Raw genomic sequence first — 17,519 nt, 5'->3', positions numbered from 1 at the left:
ATCACACCTCCAGGCAATCACTAGGAAAGCGGTGATCAATGAGTTCGTAAAGCAAGTTCCTGGTAGTCTGATATACAGAACTCATTTACAAAGACCTAACCAAAGCAAGTTGCTGAGGTTCTCACGTAGAATTAAATCATTAATGAGTGAGGTTTTATGTATATAAATGAGGAAAAAAATCATGTTGAAAATTGAGCGCCTAAACTTCACAACAAGTCATTGAAACCACCTGCCAAGAAAAGCAATAAATGATCTTCTCCTTGAGGTCAGGAGTCAAGTTTACCTTACCAAAGAGATTCTTTATTTGAACAAGCTATTGAGATAAATTCTGGTGGAGACACCTGTTATATAGGTCAGACTGGGCAACCTAATGATCATTTCCATCTTAAAAAATAAACCAAAATAATCTGGGAGAAGTGTTCAACTCGACCAACTATCTCACGTGAAAAACAAGAACTGCCTTAACTTCACGAGGATTCCAAGTTAGTTCTTCCAAGAGTAAGAATGCTCTTTTCCTTCCTTCAGTGAAATTAAGAATTTAACTATAACTTTATTTTCTCTTTAAGGCTGTAAAACCTGAATCAGTTTTCTAAACAGATCTAAGCACATTCCTCTCCAATTCTCTATGGTGTATCCCAGCACTGCGGATATTTTCAAGTAACCATGCCACATATGGCTTCACCCCACTGGCTCACACCTGCAGGCATCATTTTTGCAACCACCCTGGTAGGGAGAGCAGGAGGATGGTATCATCTGTTTCAACAGTCTGCAGAACAGAAAATTTGTGCAAATTAATTTAGCGGGAAACATGAATAAATAAATAAAGAGGATATATACACTGTAAAATAAAGTTAACAGCACAAAACTGTAGGGAATCAGATTGTGGGTTCTCCTCAGGTATACCCATCCTAGGCCACCACAGGCTGACAAGCTGGCATCACATCCCACGGCTCCAGAGCTTCCATACTCAAATACCTTTTCTGGTCTCATCACGTATAAAACATATAAAACATGACTTACAGCTCATGAATTACAGCTTACAGTGAAGCACACGCACTCTTGTTATTCTGTTAGTGACCATTGCATCCAAGAAAGAGGGTCCGTCGTAACAAGCCTTGCTCACGAGCAGAGGAGCCTTGGGTCGTGCCCCTGGCTTTGGGCCAGCATCATCTCCGTTTTAACTCCAGCCTACCCCCTCCGCCACACAATAACACAACTCTGCCTTGCTTTGTTCTTAAATTAGGCATATAGGAAACAACCTCGCCCTCTGGCAAAACAGAAAACAAACCAAGCTTCTGATGACTCTTCTAACAACAGCAAGTCGACAGCCTGTCCAAGGCCGGCATTAGCACCGTCTGTTACAGTTACAAACGGACCAGCTCAATCAGTTGTTATTTCATTAAAAAGTAATGCAACACCTGCTGCAGCACCTCACCTCCGAGAGCCACAGGGTGACCGTAGAGTTAACAGCAGAACAAAGCGTGCTGGAAATGAGACTCGAGAGACGTGATTTGAATGTACAGTGATAGCCTTTTATTAATTCAATCACTATAAGTGGAAAAGTAATCAAGTTGTCACGCACACAAGCCTTCCTTCAGGTCTGACCTCTGTGTGCTCCAAATGCCACGCGCTATCCCCAGCATGCTATTACACGGAATGCAAGCTATAACCGTTACCTATAAACTTGTCTCACGAACGCCCGCAAACTATCCCCATTACGATACTGCCCCTGCCACAGGAAAATGCATGCTTTCTGGGGAAAAAGGCTGCACTGCCAATTACCGCTCCCAGCTTCAAGCACCACCCCAACACAGCGCGGTGCTACGACCAACCTATTACCCTCTCGCACTGTGAGTTTACTTAATTACCTCATCAGGTTATCGAAAGAGGGAAAATCCCGTGAAATTAACAGAACAGAAGTTGAGGCCAGGCACGACAGTTATGGGGCAGGGGTCTGCCAGGCGGCACGGCCTCACTGAAGGCAGTGCATGTGCCCTGCACGCCCCGACACCCGCGCTGTGGTGAATGGAGCCAAATCCAGTTGGAGGCCGGTTACTAGTGGAGTCCCCCAGGGCTCAGTGCTGGGGCCAGTCCTCTTTAATATCCTTATCGATGACCTGGATGAGGGGATCAAGGGCACCCTCAGTAAGTTTGCAGATGACACCAAGTTAGGTGCGTGTGTCGATCTGCTCGAGGGAAGGAAGGCTCTGCAGGAGGATCTGGATAGGCTGGAGCGATGGGCTGAGGTCAACTGCATGAAGTTCAACAAGGCCAAGTGCCGGGTCCTGCACCTGGGGCGTAACAACCCCAAGCAGAGCTACAGGCTGGGAGATGAGTGGCTGGAAAGCTGCCTGGCAGAGAAGGACCTGGGAGTATTGGTTGATAGTCGGCTGAATATGAGCCAGCAGTGTGCCCAGGTGGCCAAGAAGGCCAACAGCATCCTGGCCTGTATAAGCAGCAGTGTGGCCAGCAGGTCTAGGGAAGTGATTGTCCCCCTGTACTCGGCTCTGGTGAGGCCGCACCTCGAGTACTGTGTTCAGTTTTGGGCCCCTCGCTACAAGAAGGACATGGAGGTGCTCGAGAGAGTCCAGAGAAGGGCAACAAAGCTGGTGAGGGGTCTGGAGAACAAGTCTTACGAGGAGCGGCTGAGGGAGCTGGGGTTGTTCAGCCTGGAGAAGAGGAGGCTCAGGGGAGACCTCACCGCTCTCTACAGGTACCTTAACGGAGGCGTAGAGAGGTGGGGGCTGGTCTGTTCTCCCACGTGCCTGGTGACAGGACGAGGGGGAATGGGCTAAAGTTGCGCCAGGGGAGGTTTAGGTTGGATGTTAGGAAGAACTTCTTTACTGAAAGGGTTGTTAGGCATTGGAATGGGCTGCCCAGGGAGGTGGTTGAGTCACCATCCCTGGAGGGCTTTAAAAGATGTTTAGATGTAGCCCTTAGTGATATGGTTTAGTGGAGGACTTGTTAGTGTTAGGTTAGAGGTTGGACTAGATGATCTTGGAGGTCTCTTCCAACCTAGACGATTCTGTGATTCTGTGCCAGGTCCAGGTGCCAGCACAGGAATTGCTCCCGCCGGAGGCTCCTCACTGTTGCTGCTGGCGGCCGCAAGGCGAAGGCCCAGGGGGTGAGGCCGGGGGTGCCCCGGGGGTGCCGCGGAGGCCCAGTGGGGGCTCCTGCTGCAGGGAGAGGCAGGGAGCCATGGAGGGGGCGAGGCACCTGTCCTGCCCCACGGCCACCAGCCCTGCCCCACGGACACTAACCCTGCCCCACGGGCACCCATCTTGTCCCATGGCCACCAGCCCTGCGCCATGGGCACCAGCCTTGCCCCACGGACACCCATCTTGTCCCATGGGCACCTGTTCTGCCCCACAGGCACCAACCCTGCCCCACAGGCACCAACCCTGTCCCATAGACACCAGCCCTGCCCCACAGGCACCAGACCCACACCTCTCGCTCTCGCCCTCTGCCCCCCCGGCCCCCATCGGGTCAGGCCCCCACCAACTCCCTCAGCCCCCCCGGGCCCCCTCCAGTTCCCCCCCCAGGTTCCTTCAGGCCGCCACGGCTCCGCCTTGCCCCGCCCAGCTCCGTCCCCTCACAGCCCCCCCCCACAGCCCCGCCCCGCCCCTCCGGCGCCTCCTCGTCGCCAGGCAGCGGCGGGCGCGGGGCAGGACGGGACGGGAGGGGCGGGCCGCGGGGCACGCCGGGACGGGGCGGAGGTGAGCGGCAGCGCGGGGCCGGGACCGGGCCGGGCCGGGCCTGGGTCGGGCCGGGTTGGGCTCGGTTCGGCCCGGCCCGGCTGGGCTCGCCCCGCGCTCCCCGTGACGCCGTCCTTGCCTTGCAGGGGGGGGTCCCAGGATGGCGGAGAGACCGGAGGACCTGAACCTGCCCAACGCCGTCATCACGCGCATCATCAAGGAGGCGGTGGGTGCCGGCCGGGGGGCTGCGGGCGGACAGGCGGACGGACAAACAGACGGACAGACGGACACACACACACACACACACAGACGGACACCCGCACAGCCCGCCCGCCCCCGCCGGGGCTCCCCGTGCCGCGGGTTTGCCGCCCAAAGGCCCGGGGAGGTCCGGCCCTGTCGGGCAGAGGGCAGAGGCCGCGCCCTGCCTGGGCAGGGGCCTTCCCCACGTCGGTCACTTAGCGGGGGGTGTTCGGTTTGGGGCCGTCAGCGAGCAGCTCGGGGGCTCGCAGGGTATTGGGAGCGTGGCGGTCACCAGGTGAGGTGGTGGCCGCCTCCACTGCTGAGGCCGAAGTGTCTTTGCCTCTGCACGGCTTATTGTGCTTGAGAGAAAACAGTTGCGTTTCTGGGGGCCTTCGGCTGGCATCAAACTTCCTGCGGTAGCGTCTGAGATCAGCACAGAGTTTCTAGTCCTGCTCAGTGCTCTGAATGCTGTCAGAGAACCGACACGTGCGTTAGGCAAGTTTAAGTCACTTACAGCAGCTGCTGATAAAACTTGAATTTGCTTTCTAGCTTCCTGATGGAGTGAACATTTCCAAAGAAGCTCGGAGTGCGATATCTCGAGCAGCAAGCGTGTTCGTGCTCTATGCAACATCCTGGTAAGAATTTATTGCATCGCATAACCAGAGCACTTGGTTTATAACTCACCTCTATGCTGGCTGTCCTGGAGATCTGTTTCAGTCTGTGTGTTGGTACTGTCAGACTAAATAAAATAATCTTTAGCATAATCCACGCCACCAGATTGCCATAGTTTGGTTTGGATTGCCTTTTACAGCTTGATGAAGGCAAGAACCCTTGGCTGACTTTCCAGGCTCGCCATGTGGCTGCATTTGGGCAGATGTGAGCCAGCAGAGTCAGCCTTGGAGCTGGCCACGTGGATACAGCAACATCTTTGGGGGGTGGGGAGCATGCGGGTGGGCGTCTGCCCAGAAAATGCTCTGCCAGCAGTTGCTTTTCTGGTGTTGAGTACTCATGGCTTTCTGGAATTACTGCCTTGTAGCCCGTGTTCAGACTTTCTCCTTCTTTCCCCCGGCTATTCATAGAAAAGATTCACGCAAGCAGAAAACTTAAAGATGTGGGAAAGCAATGCAACTAGATGAAAACACTAACAGGCAGTGTAAGCGAGAGGGCATCTTAAACTATTATAGTAAGTGATTTAAAAGCCCTGAATATTTAGGAGATTTTCTTTCTTGAAGTTGTTTGTGTCTTTGATAAACAAGAATAAATTGATGACAGTTATCAATTATCTGTCTTCTTCTTGTTTTTGCCTAGTGCAAATAACTTTGCCATGAAGGGGAAGAGGAAAACCCTGAATGCTGGCGATGTTCTCTCTGCCATGGAGGAAATGGAGTTTCAGCGATTTGTAGGCCCTCTGAAAGAATCCCTGGAAGGTATCGTCCTCAGCTCGTGTCGAGGGAAATGAAGCAGCAGCAAGTCCTGTTTTCCTTGAACATTGGACAAGCAACACTTACTTGCCTGTCTTGTTTCTCTTTTCTTTGCCCAGCATCCTACACTGCAGGTTGCCTGGGGATTAATAATGTGCACCTTAGCAGAACTGGGATAACATTATTTCACAACTGATGAGGATTGAGAAAGTCTCATCTGGTATCAATCCCCTATTATGTTATCTAAGGAAAGTCTTAGGTGCTGCCTGTAAATGTGAACTCCTGCGACCTTTTCAGCATTTTTCTGCTGAAACTTAACGTGATTTCCTATGGAGCTGGTCAGCACAGCTCAAATAATAGGGTGAGTTGCTGCTCTGAGTTCACTGCTCCTGCTTTAAGCCTGGAGAGCTAGTGGACGTTGGACTTGAGCTACTGTAATGTTCATGCAGTGGCTGGCTTGCAGTTTTTCACTGTTTTCTTTTTAGTTTACAGACGTGAACAGAAAGGAAAGAAAGAAGCAAGAAAAGATAAAGACAAAAAGACAGATTCAGAGGAACAAGATAAGAGCCGAGAGGAAGAGAATGATGATGATGATGAAAGGATGGAGGAAGAAGAACAAAACGAGGAGGAGGAGGTGGACAACTGAGCTTGCTGATGAGACGTGCAGGGGTTGGGTTTTTGTAGGGATATAAACGCTGTAAAGAAATCTTGCTGTGTCCCCTCTTGTTTCCAGTAGAGCATTGTACTGTTCTTTTGGGGTCCATCTCTTTTTGACTTTAGCTTGTATATAAAGGATTTGGCTAAAACATTTTTAGCGGGTGGACCACCTCATCCCTGCGCGCAGGGGGCTTGGCAGCCTCCCCAGGTTCTGAGCCGGCAGCAATGGGCTATTTGTGCTGGGTTGGCTCTGAAATAGAATGAAAAAAAAAATAGAAGCTGCCCAGGAGAACCTGAGAGAATTGTTGAATAAGCTCGTTAAGCCAAGTCAGAGGCTGAATCTTTGTTAACCCATTGGGGCTTAGAGACTACACGATGATCTTAAGAGCCTTAGAAGCTGACCGCTTAAGCTTTTCGTCTATGTAACGTTTTTTTTCTTTAGTTTCTTGCATTCTGCCTGTGCCTTCTATTTTTTGCTCTTTGACAGTGATGCTCTGTCTTTCAGCCTTACCAGCTGTGTGCAGCAACGCAGCACAGCTGTACAAGGGCCAGCGAACTGAGCTGGTTTTCTCCCCTAAACGAATCTAAATCAAAAAACCTCACCGTACTTACAATGCAAACTAAATACCAAAAGTGCTTGTTTTGTGTCTTTAAAACCCTTGGAGATGAAGAGGGTTTACTTTTTTTTTATGAAAAATCTGAAGCAAAACTAACTGGAAAAGTGTGTATGAGGAATAGTAAAAGGAAGGCTGGCTCACGTGGGACGTTTGCAGGGCAGCAGTGGATCTGGTGGTCTCACCTCCCTCCTCCGCAGAGCTGCAGTTCCTGCAGGCAGGTCGGTGGTTTTTCTGCAAGTCTAAATGTAGTGTTAGAATAGCAGTGTGTTGTTTTTTTTTTTCCTCCTGAATTGGAGTGGACTAATTACTTCAGAAGACATTCAGGGTGTGCAGCCTACCTCCAGGAGTGCAGCGAGGGCAGTGCAGTCCTATGTAGGAAGGCCAGCCTCAAGTCTGTGAATTTTTTACATATCCCCATCGAGAAAATGGGGTCAAACCAGCAGAATTACCTGTTAGAATAAGCTTCTTTTGGACGCAGTGCTTTATTATTTGACCGATCTTTTTTCAAGACTAATAAACCTAATATTTCAACTTAACTGAGAGCTAGCAAAGGAAATGAACATTTTAGGTACATTTAAGTAAACCCCCCGGTTTTGCTGATGTGCAGCTTAAACAGGAGCACGTGGGAGGAGTAGTACGTCCTGTGTTTTATAAAGTTGATGCAGAACCCCCCTGAGAGCTCCCCAGCCTTGCCAGTTTTATGGCACAGTGACAACGCGCAGAGACCCAGCTCCCGGAGAGAGCTGAATCACCAGCGATCTTCTGCCATCCAGTTTCCACTGGCACACAGTCAGTAACAGGAGACAAGGCCGCACTGACAACGTCTTCCCGAGGTCTAACAACGAAGGGGTGCTTCTAGCTTTTTTTTATATTCTCGTACCTGTGTGGGACGCGTGCTCTGGCGGGACCGACAGTTAAATAAAAGCCAGACTCTTTGCAGCCGCTGCCTCCTTCATTTCCACAGGACGGGCTGGGCTCAGGGCCGAGGGCAGCGGCGGGGGGGGGGGGGGGGGGGGTTGCAGGACGGAACGGGAGCGCGCACGGGGCCGCGGCCGCCGCCTTCCCGCGCCCCGCCGCGCGAGACTTCCCGCCTCTTCCCCGGGAAGGAGGGGGCGGGGCGTGGCTATGCAAATCAGGGGGCGGGGCCAGGCGAATTCCGCGCGGCAGGAGCGGCGGCAGCAGGTGAGCGCGGGCCGGGGCGGCGGGGAGGGGAGCCCGCGGGCGGCGGCACCGGGCCGGTGGTGGTGCCGGTGGCGGTGCCGGTGGCGGTGCCGGTGCCCCCCCGCTGTGCCCGGGGCTGCTGCAGCGCTCCGCGGCCGGGAAGCGCCCTCCCGGCTCGGCCCGGCCCGGCCCGGCCCGGCGCCCGGCGGTTTTCCCGTCCGCGTCCCCCTGCAGCGTTCCCCGAGCAGGGCTGCAGGGGTGGCCGAGGGGCCGGGGGCGCGGTGCGGCCGGGGGGGGCTCGGTTTGTGCGGCCCGGAGCAGAGCAGGCTGAGGGGAGGCCTCCTGGCGGCCTGCAGCCTCCTCCCGAGGGGAGTGGAGGGGCAGGCGCTGAGCTCTGCTCCCTGGGGACAGTGACAGGACCCGAGGGGACGGCATGGAGCTGGGACAGGGGAGGGTCAGGGTGGTGTTAGGGAGAGGTTCTGCACCCACAGGTGGTCCGGGGCTGGCACAGGCTGCCCGGGGACGTGGGCACGGCACCGGGCTGCTGGAGCTCAAGGAGCGTTTGGACAAAGCTCCAAGACACAGGGGCTGGTGTGGGGTGGTCCCGTGTGGAGCCAGGAGTTGGACTCGATGGCCCCTGTGGGTCCCTTCCAGCTCGGGCCGTTCCGTGGCTGTGCTTCATGACGAAGCCGGTGGCAGGCACCCAGCTGGCACGCGGTGCTGAGCCCACTGCTGGTGCCAGGACCCCGGCACTGAGGCACTGTGAGAGCTCGAGCCCGGCTGTGCCCCGCAGGGACCTGTACCGGGTTTTGGGGCCGTGGGGAAGGTGCAAAGCAGCGAGTGGTGGCACCCTGCCGATTCCCACATGGATGCTCCCTCGGCATCTCAGAGTGCACTGGTTTCCAGACAGAAGATGAAATCTTTCCTAACGCCTTGACCTTTGTTAGTGGCTGTTAATTAAGCTGCAGCAGGGTGGGAGCCGTGCGGGGATCTGCGTGGCTCTGGGGCCGTCAGCACATGGGGACACATCTCCCGGCCGGGCCGCACCTCGCAGCCGCTCGCGCTGCCCTTCCTTTGCCCGCCGCAGCCCTGCCCTGGCTTTCGGGCGGTTTCGGGGCATGCAGCGGCTCAGCTTCTGCCAAAGGGGGCCCCAGGCAGCGGGGTACCCCCAGCTGCGGCTGTTATCCCCGCTCCGCAGGCCCTTGGGACCTTCCCCACCAAGGGTGGTGGCCTCTATCTGTCCCGTACAGCACAGCCGCAGCCGGCTGCCTCCCATCCCACCCCGTCCCCCTCCCCTGCCTCCCACGGGATTAACTGCCGGAGCATTTTCTGGATTCTCGAGGTGCATTTTGCTCACTGAACCCTTTGTTCCCGGTGGCTGCCCACTGCCAGCCTGCCTGGAGCCCTGCCCGAGCGGCGCCCGGGGGCTCTCGGCGAGCAGGGACGGGCTGCAGCAGCCCCGGTCTCTCAGTTATTTCCTAAGGGGCGCCGTGACGCTGCCAGCGCGCCGTCAGCTCGTCTGCATCCCACGCAAACACCGCTGTAATTTTTTATAGTGCTTTCATGTATGTAAGCTGGCAAGTAAGCGAGAGGTGCCCTTTCTGTATCCCCAAGCTAGGAATGCGAGGGCTCGGTTCAAGCCCGGCCTGAACGTGATGCCCCTGTTACAAGTGGGGCGGTCTGCTGCAGACTGGGAACTTGGCTCTGTGTGGGAATGTTTGAAGGGTCTTGAGCTTATCCCAGCGTAGCACAGGTGAACACCTCAAATTAAAGGTTTTGCAGAGGAACGGAGCCATCTCCTGACCAGCTCTGTCGCTGCCTGCTGTAGCAAGTGCCCGTGTAAGACGTCTTTCCCTGGACCACGGTCCTGGCGGGCAGACCCAGAGGTTTCTGTGTCCTGCAGAGAGCCGGGCACGGTGGGCGTGGGTAGAGAGAGGATCAGTGAGGCTTATTGCTGGGGAAATCCCTCCTGGTTCCTGGATTTACGGCAGAAAACAGGAGGGCCGTGGTGGGACTGGGGACGGGGGCTGCTCCCGGGATGGGTCCCGCAGTCAGCCCAGGGCCGCCAGGCTGAGGAGGAACCTCTGCTGCTTGCAGAAGCCAGTCCCCAGCTCTCCGCCCTCAAGCTCTCAAAACAAAGTCCGTGCTGCACGGTTGGTTTGTTTCCTGAAGCTGAACCTCGGCTCCTGGGCAGAGGCAGAGCTGGGGGAGGCCATGACCTCTGCCCGGGAGCTGGCCGGGCCCCACGCCCTCACCGTGCTCCGGGGGCCCTAAATCCTGCGCTGCTGCCCCGGGGCCAGCACTGCCGCCCCTCCGGCTCCTCTACTCGAGGCTCCTCCGCTCGGGGTGGTTGCAGGACCTTGCCTGGATGAGGTGCTGGCGCTGCTGGGGTTATCCCATGGCTCACAGCAGCTGCGCTCAGCCAGAAGTGCTCGAAGCCGCCCCGAAGGAGCGGCCTGCCCCTCGGCTGTGCTTTCCAGGCCGTCCTGGCCGCAGCAGCCGCTCCTGTGCCGCGCCGAGCGCCTCGTCCCTGGGGAACGCCAGCTCCTTCCCCCGGCTCTGGGTGCGCTGGTGCCAGCCCTGTGGTACCCCCCAGGTTTTTCTGTGGGCAAAAGGCAGCGTGGCTTAAGCAAAGCAAAGGATTTATTGTTGTGAAGCTTAAATCTGACTTATGTAGTCACAGCTGTTATTAGTGAGACCTAGTTATTGCAGGGAAAAAAAGGAAAGCATTAAAGGAAGAAGTTTCAATGATAACACAGCTAGAATTTGGCTTGTGCATGCTGACTACTTGCCCTTTGTTACCCCGTAAGCACCTCTGCCCAACTCCCACGTTTGCATTTCTTTATCAGGCGGTACGTAAGTGGGCACTGGGGTTGTGTAACCGCGGCGTTCATAGCCTCGTGGCTCCAGCGCCATCCCGTGCCTCTCTTCTTCACCCAGCGCCCATACGTTCCTGTAACTGCCCTTTCCCACTGTGGCCGTGACTACTTTGTGCTACACAGACCAATTTTCGACCGCTGTCTGTGTGTCACACAGCTGTATCGCACAATCGCACAGAGCTAAGCAAAAGTAGAATGAATTAAGCAAAGAGCATCTCATCATAGAAGATCGCTGTTCCAGCTCCACAAGCTGAAACAGAGCTCCAGGCAGCGCTGGGCAAGCCCTGAGACCGTGCAGAGGTGGTACAGAGCCCGCGGCTGGGCACCGACAAGGTGTTACGGTATTTACTGGGTTACAGGGCGAGAGGCTCCTGCTTCACCCCCGCAGCCTGGGAAGCAGATGCCCTGGGGAATTCGCTGCTGCTGCCCCGCTGCAGCTCACCAGATACCGACCAGAACCACGCTGGGCTGCCACGCTCTCTCTTAACTCACCTCGCAGTCACCGGCCTCAGCCCCCTCCTCCTCCTTACCAGCACCCGGCCACTAACCTGATGTTTTTGGCGTTTCAGAGTCTCCTTTCTCGGCTTCCTCGTGAATTCCCAAGATGCAGGCGGACTCGCTCCTTCACAGCGGCTACTTCCACCCCGTGCTGCGCTCTTGGCAGTGCACAGCAACCACCTTCGATGCCTCCAACCTCATCTACCCAATTTTTGTCACGTGAGTGAGCCCTGGTCTCTGGGTTAGGGACAAACCAAGCTCAGCTTGACCGCACATAGAGCTACAGGCTTGGGCGCTCCCTGAGCGCTTGGATGGGTTCAGACACCCCAAAAGATTCCCTGTAGACAAGCCTGGGATGGGGGCTGGGTTCTCTGGGCACTGCACACCTCCGATCTTCCTTCTCACACCAAGCGCTCACATCTCTGTCCCATCCGACTTCTGCAGTGACAGCCCTGATGCGGTGGAGCCGATCGCCAGCCTCCCTGGACAAGCCAGGTAAGAGCACAGACGCATGGCGCTGCGTGCCCCCTGCCACGAGCAGGGCTGACGTGGGCCTGAGATGAGCATGGGCCAGGGGTGACCCTCCCAGCCCCCCGTATTCCCTGTCTTGGGGACCCCCCAGCAGCTGGAGGGGTGGGAGCATCCCTCTGCTTCAGGAGAGAAAGAAATCAGATTGGGATGTTTGGAAAATACCGACACTGGCAGGGAGGGTGCCAGGGCCCCGCGACGTCGCAGAGCGCTCGCACGGTGTGGGCTGGGCATGCAGAGAAGTTGGGAGAGAACGGGGAGCCCAGAGGCAGCTGGACACGGCTCCTGTCCTGCGTTGGGTCCTGTTGCTCCGTCAGCTCCTGTCCTCGCTCGCTGCGGCGTTGGCAAGGCTTGGTCGGAGGCCAGAGGGGGATGTTCCCGTCGGGAGTCGGGAGGTGGGCAGGATCTCCCTTGTGTAGGGCAGAATTTCCAAATCTGTCCTTGCTGCGGGGCGGCAGGAGGTGGGTCGGCGTGGGAGGGGCACCGGGCACCTCAGCCAAGTCGTACAAAGCACCTCGCTGCTCACGGCTCTGCTCTGCTGGCCCTGGGCCCGTGGCCACGGTTGTGCAAGCAGAGTGCGCGGCGGAGCGCGTGCTCTGAGCCGCGCCAGGCACTGCGCCTGCTGCCCAGCTCACCGTGCTGAGCCCAGACTTGGCTTTCGGGGCTGCAACAGGAAAGCGGAGATAAGGGATTCAAGGGCAGGGCGTGCTTGTCCTTTCAGAGCAGAGACAGAGCAGAGCTCAGCCCGCTCTGTGTCCCTGCCGGGTAGATAACTGTCCCGTAGCCCCAGATAAGGTCCTGCATTGTTCCTCCCAGCACCAGCTCCCCTCTATCTCCCGCTGCTGCTTGCGGAGTGGCGCTGCTCACAGACCAGCACCCGAGTTAGTGATGAGCCCAGGTCCATCGGAGCGGCCCTGCAGGCAGGGCCCTGCGAACGGCCGGCTGGGTGGCCGAGCACTGTTAGGCCGGGGGGGTTGTGCTGTCCCTGGGGGCACTCGCGGTGTCTTTGCTGGTGCCTGGCAGCCTCCCTTTATGGAGCCAGAGAATCACAGAATGGCTTGGGTTGGAAGGGACCTTAAAGCCCATCCTGTTCCAACCCCTGCCATGGGCAGGGACCCCTCCCACCAGCCCAGGCTGCCCCCAGCCCCATCCAGCCTGGCCTTGGGCACTGCCAGGGATGGGGCACCCACAGCTCCTCTGGGCAGCCTGCACCAGGGCCTCACCGCCCTCATGGTAAAGAATTTCTTCCTCGTGTCTAATCTAAACCTACCCTCTTTTAATTTAAAGCCATTACCCCTTGTCCTATCACTCCACACCCTGCAAATAGTCCCTCCCCAGCTTTCTGTAGCCCCCTTTAGGCACTGGCAGGCCGCTGTAAGGTCAGCCGAGAGCCTTCTCTTCTCCAGGCTGAACAACCCCAACTCCCTCAGCCTGTCCCCATGGCAGAGGTGCTCCAGCCCCTCATGGCCCTCCTATGGCCTTGTTCTAATATTTCCCTGTCCTTCTTGTGCTGGGGGCCCCAAGCTGAACACAGGGCTCCAGGTCAGGTCTCACGAGAGCGGAGGGGGACAGTCCCCTCCCTCGCCCTGCTGGCTGTGCTGCTTTGATGCAGCCCAGGACACAGCTGGCTTTCTGGGCAGTAAGCGCACGGTGCTGGCTCACGTTGAGCTTCTCATCCACCAACACCCTTCTCAGAGCTGCTCTCATTCCATTCCCCACCCAGCCTGTATTTGTGCTTGGGAGTGCCCCAGCCCAGGTGCAGGACCTTGCACTTGGCCTTCTTGAACTTCCCTTTGCTCTTTTTAGGTACGGAGTCAACAAGCTGGAAGGGATGCTGCGGCCCCTTGTCGAGGACGGCCTGAAGTGTGTGCTTATCTTCGGGGTGCCCAGCAAGGTCCCCAAGGTCAGTGTGTGTGAGCAGGTGGTGGCAGGGAGCTGGGGGTGGCCACGGGGTGGGGGGAGAGCGGTGTGGGACTGGAGGGGGGTCTCCATATCAAACACGGGCAGCTCAGGGGCTGTGGCACACTGGTACCCCGCTGTGCAGAGCAGGATGGGGATGGGAGACCACAGCAACACCTGAAATGTTCCCGGAAACCCTGGGTGCCTCTGCTCTGTCCCTGTAAACACGTGGTGTGACACTGCAGGGTGGAGGAGAGCAGAGAGCTCTGCACTGCCGCAAGCAGGATGGGTGGCTCGAGAGGAGCGCGTCCTGTGCTCCCTCTCCTGGCCCTGCCTGGCACTGGGAGCTGCTGCAGGGTGGCCCCAAGACCTGCGCTCACCTTGGTGTCACTGCTCTGTCGCCCTTTTCCACCACTGGTGATCTCACCGCTCTGTGGTACACGGCCTCGCTGTTCAAAGCGTGTTTCTTGGGCAGGTCTGCTGCCATGGAGGGGCTGGTGGGAGGCCCTCAGCTCTGTGTCCTGAGGCATTTCTCTTCTCACAGGATGAGAGAGGCTCTGCCGCTGATGCGGAGGACACACCTGCCATCCAGGCCATCAAGAAGATCCGCTCCACCTTCCCAGAGCTGCTCATTGCCTGCGATGTCTGCTTGTGCCCTTACACCTCCCACGGGCACTGCGGTGAGCACTCAGCCTGGGTCCCAGGGCGCTGCTCAGGCACCGTCCCGCAGCAGCACCTTCCCCTGACTGGGACGCCGGGGATTTGCTGCTTTCTGCTGAAGAGCTCTGGGTGCTGGTGGGGCCAGGCCAGCTCCTGCCTCAAGACTTCCCAGTGCTTGCATTAAGTCTGGGAGACCTCCTGGATTCTGGCAGCAGCTGGACAGGGTGGGAGGCGCATGTGGATAAAGAACCCGCTCCCTGTCCCTGAATCTGTCTGAGCACCTGCCCAGGTCCCCCATCGCTGCCTTCCTTGCCCTGGAGCACCCACACGTTGAGTCCAGCTCCCGGGGGCTGTGCCGTTGGCCTCCTGCTCGCCGCCCCTCCTTACCCAGCTCTCTAACGGATTCCCCACTGTTGCTCTGAGCATCTCGAGAGCTTGCTCCAAGAGCCGTGCTCCCACCCTGGGGGTTGAGGCAGTCGCCCAGCTGTGCTGCCCAGTGCCCGACTCCAGGTTTGTCCCCTAGGCATCCTGCGTGAAGACGGCACCATCCAGAACGAGATCAGTTGCCAGCGGCTAGCAGAAGTGGCACTGGCTTACGCCAAAGCAGGTGAGCAGTCTCCCGGCAGCAGCACCCACGCTTGGCTCTTGCAAACTTGCCCCCTCTCACTTAGAGCTGGCCCAAAAGCAAACCCTGCCCTGGCTCCAGTGGGAGTGCTTTCACTCGGGGCTGCAGAAGCCTCCACCTGCCCTCCACATGCCACCCCTGAGGAAGTTGCAGGGACCCCAGACCCTTCGCTTTGGCCCTAAGAAGGAGATGTCTGGGGTCGCCTCCTGCAGGCAGTTAGAGCCCTGGGCGGGTCTCGGTATCTCCGGCCTTTCCCCGCAGGCTGCCACATCGTTGCCCCCTCGGACATGATGGATGGGCGCATCGCGGCCATAAAGCAGGCGCTGATCTCCAGTGACATGGGCAACAAGGTGAGCGTGGGACCTGTCAGGAGCAACACCAACAGGGGGGCCGCGCCACGAAGTGACCTGGGCAAAGGGTGGAAGAAGTGAACCCCCCCACCGTGCTCGTGACATGCCGCAGGCGTTTTCCTGCCCCAGTGCTGCGTGCAGGATGGGAAGGTCCTCGGCCAGACACACGGGCAAGCGAGGTGCCAGGCCTGCGGCAGCAGAAGGAGGATGTGGGGCAGGGTATAAACCAGCCATAGGAGGGAATCACTACTGCCCCAGAGCTGGGATGCAGCACAGAGCTTCTGGCCCTCATGGCTCCATTCTCCGCAGGTCTCGGTGATGAGCTACAGCGCCAAGTTTGCTTCATGCTTCTACGGTCCCTTCAGGTGAGGCTCTGCAGGGAACGGCCCCAGCCAGCACCAGGCTGGCCAGGTGTGTCCCAGCTCGCTACTTGGGAATGGGGCTCAGCCAGAGCCGGGGCTGGAGCCTACCTGGTTGCTTTGGAGCACCTTCTTCCTACTTCCTCGGTGTAAGAAGGAACAAACGTACCTTGCCCAGGAGAGGCCGGCTGGTGGGAAAGTGCTGGGTGAATTCCTGGGTGATCTCCTGTCCCACCCCTGCGTCTGCTCATCCTGGCAGGCAGAGGGAGCTGCCTGCAGCTGCCAGGAGCAGCAAGGAGGGGGGTCACAGGAGCACCAAAGGGTGCATTTCGGGACAAGCCTCAGCTCATCCAGCTAGTAGACATCCCAAGAAAGGCATGGCCCCAAGAGAGTCCCTGAGGGACCTGGCCCGGAAAAGAGCAAAAGGGAAATGTCTGAAGTAACTTCACCCCAGCCCTCTGGGTTTGGAAGCACGGCTCCTGCACTTGCTGGGGCTGTCCCCACGTCCTGGTGTGGATGGGGAAGAAGGAGCAGCTGCTCTGGCTGTTGACCCAGCCCGTCCTCACACACGAAGCCGTGCAGGGTGAGAGGCAGAGGGAGCCGTGCTGGCACCGATCTCTGCCCTCTGCCTTGTTCCCAGGGATGCTGCGCAATCCAAACCCGCCTTCGGAGACCGGCGATGCTACCAGCTGCCGCCAGGCGCCAGGGGCCTGGCGCTGCGAGCTGTGGTGAGTCAAACCTCACGGTTCTGTCGCTGTGGGGACTGGAAAACCCTCACACGGCGCCCAGGCAAGAAACCTTACACCCAGCACTGCAGAGGGGCTTGGGACGAGCTGGAGGCAGGAGGGGGGAGGCGCGCCAGCTGAAAAGGCTGAGGGGCTTCGCCCTCCACAAGCGAGAGCTGTGGTGCCCACCAGCTCACCAGAGAGCTGGTGCACAGCAGGGACCTGAGGACTGCGTGTTCGGAGCCGTGGAGCTGGGTGTGCTGTTCCTGCTGAGGCTTGGGGGGACAAGGACATGTCCCTGGACAAGGAACACGCAGCCCTGGCTTTCCCCAGGCAGCTGGCGAGGGCAGCGCCAGCTCCTCCATCACAGCCTGTCCATGGGCTCCTGTGGCCTTCAGGGGCTCACCCAACCCTTGTGTGGCCCTGGTCCCCTGGGAAAAGCAAACACCGGGTCAAAACTGCTGGGAAAACCAACGGGGCGCTTGCTGGTGTCGTGAGCTGCAGGGATCGCGCGCGTGCTCTCCTCGCAGGACCGGGACGTGCGTGAGGGAGCAGACATGCTGATGGTGAAGCCCGGGATGCCCTACCTGGACCTCGTGCGGGACGTCAAGGACAGAGTAAGGCCCGCACGCTTCCTGCAGGCACGGGGGGCTCGGGGTAACCCCCGAGGAAGGGGAGCAGGTTGGGGGGTGGCCAGCATCATCATTTCAAAACCTACGGGGATGCGACTTGGCGTGGCAGCTGGGTGCTCGGGGAGGGGACGCCGCCCCTCCGTGCCCTGGGTGGCCGAAGGGCCCCCGGCGGGCGTCCCCCGCTGACCTCCCCGCCCGCAGCACGCCACGCACCCGCTGGCGGTGTACCACGTCTCGGGGGAGTTCGCCATGCTGTGGCACGGCGCCCAGGCCGGGGCCTTCGGCCTCAAGGCCGCGGTGCTGGAGGCGATGGCCGCCTTCAGGCGAGCAGGTGAGAACCGGCCGGGATGGGGCCGGGTGGGAGGGGGGCGTCGGGCTCCGGTTCCATGCTCGGCTGCCGGCCCCTCTCCTCCTCCTCCCTCAGGGGCCGACGCCATCATCACGTACTTCGCGCCGCAGCTGCTGCGCTGGCTGAAGGAGGAGGCGGCGGCGGGGCGGGCCTGAGCGCGGCGGGCGGGACCGGGGGGGGAGCCGTGGCCGGGGGGGCCGGGGCCGGGCTCCCGGGGCCGGGCG

At 58.4% G+C, this 17,519-nt stretch overlaps 2 protein-coding genes across 5 annotated transcripts; both read left to right on the top strand.

The window, feature by feature from the left end:
- Positions 1-3,650: 3,650 nt before the first annotated feature.
- Positions 3,651-7,569, top strand: POLE3 (DNA polymerase epsilon 3, accessory subunit). 4 transcript variants are annotated; one of them, XR_013941039.1, is made up of 6 exons: positions 3,651-3,716; positions 3,842-3,921; positions 4,485-4,570; positions 5,244-5,362; positions 5,476-5,717; positions 5,842-7,569. XR_013941039.1 is itself a non-coding variant. In XM_080562535.1 (5 exons), the coding sequence occupies exons 2-5, from the start codon at positions 3,856-3,858 to the stop codon at positions 6,000-6,002; spliced, it is 432 nt and encodes a 143-aa protein (XP_080418661.1). In that variant the 5' UTR covers positions 3,664-3,716; positions 3,842-3,855; the 3' UTR covers positions 6,003-7,569. The 4 variants fall into 4 exon arrangements, 2 of the variants coding, with proteins under 2 accessions (XP_080418661.1, XP_080418660.1); XM_080562535.1 differs by lacking the exon at positions 5,476-5,717 and having other exon boundaries at positions 3,664-3,716; XR_013941040.1 differs by lacking the exon at positions 3,651-3,716 and having other exon boundaries at positions 3,723-3,921.
- A 122-nt stretch (positions 7,570-7,691) lies between these two features.
- Positions 7,692-17,509, top strand: ALAD (aminolevulinate dehydratase). The gene is made up of 12 exons (XM_080561539.1): positions 7,692-7,812; positions 11,240-11,387; positions 11,613-11,663; positions 13,503-13,599; positions 14,140-14,275; positions 14,779-14,862; positions 15,142-15,230; positions 15,540-15,595; positions 16,230-16,317; positions 16,845-16,931; positions 17,148-17,277; positions 17,371-17,509. The coding sequence occupies exons 2-12, from the start codon at positions 11,275-11,277 to the stop codon at positions 17,448-17,450; spliced, it is 1,011 nt and encodes a 336-aa protein (XP_080417665.1). The 5' UTR covers positions 7,692-7,812; positions 11,240-11,274; the 3' UTR covers positions 17,451-17,509.
- Positions 17,510-17,519: the final 10 nt, after the last annotated feature.

The sequence above is a fragment of the Anser brachyrhynchus genome (assembly GCF_964034855.1).
Source record: "Anser brachyrhynchus genome assembly, chromosome: 19".
NCBI classification, from domain to species: Eukaryota; Metazoa; Chordata; class Aves; order Anseriformes; family Anatidae; genus Anser; species Anser brachyrhynchus.
Note: the sequence above shows the minus strand (reverse complement) of the source record. Positions and strands in the feature narration are given on the sequence as shown.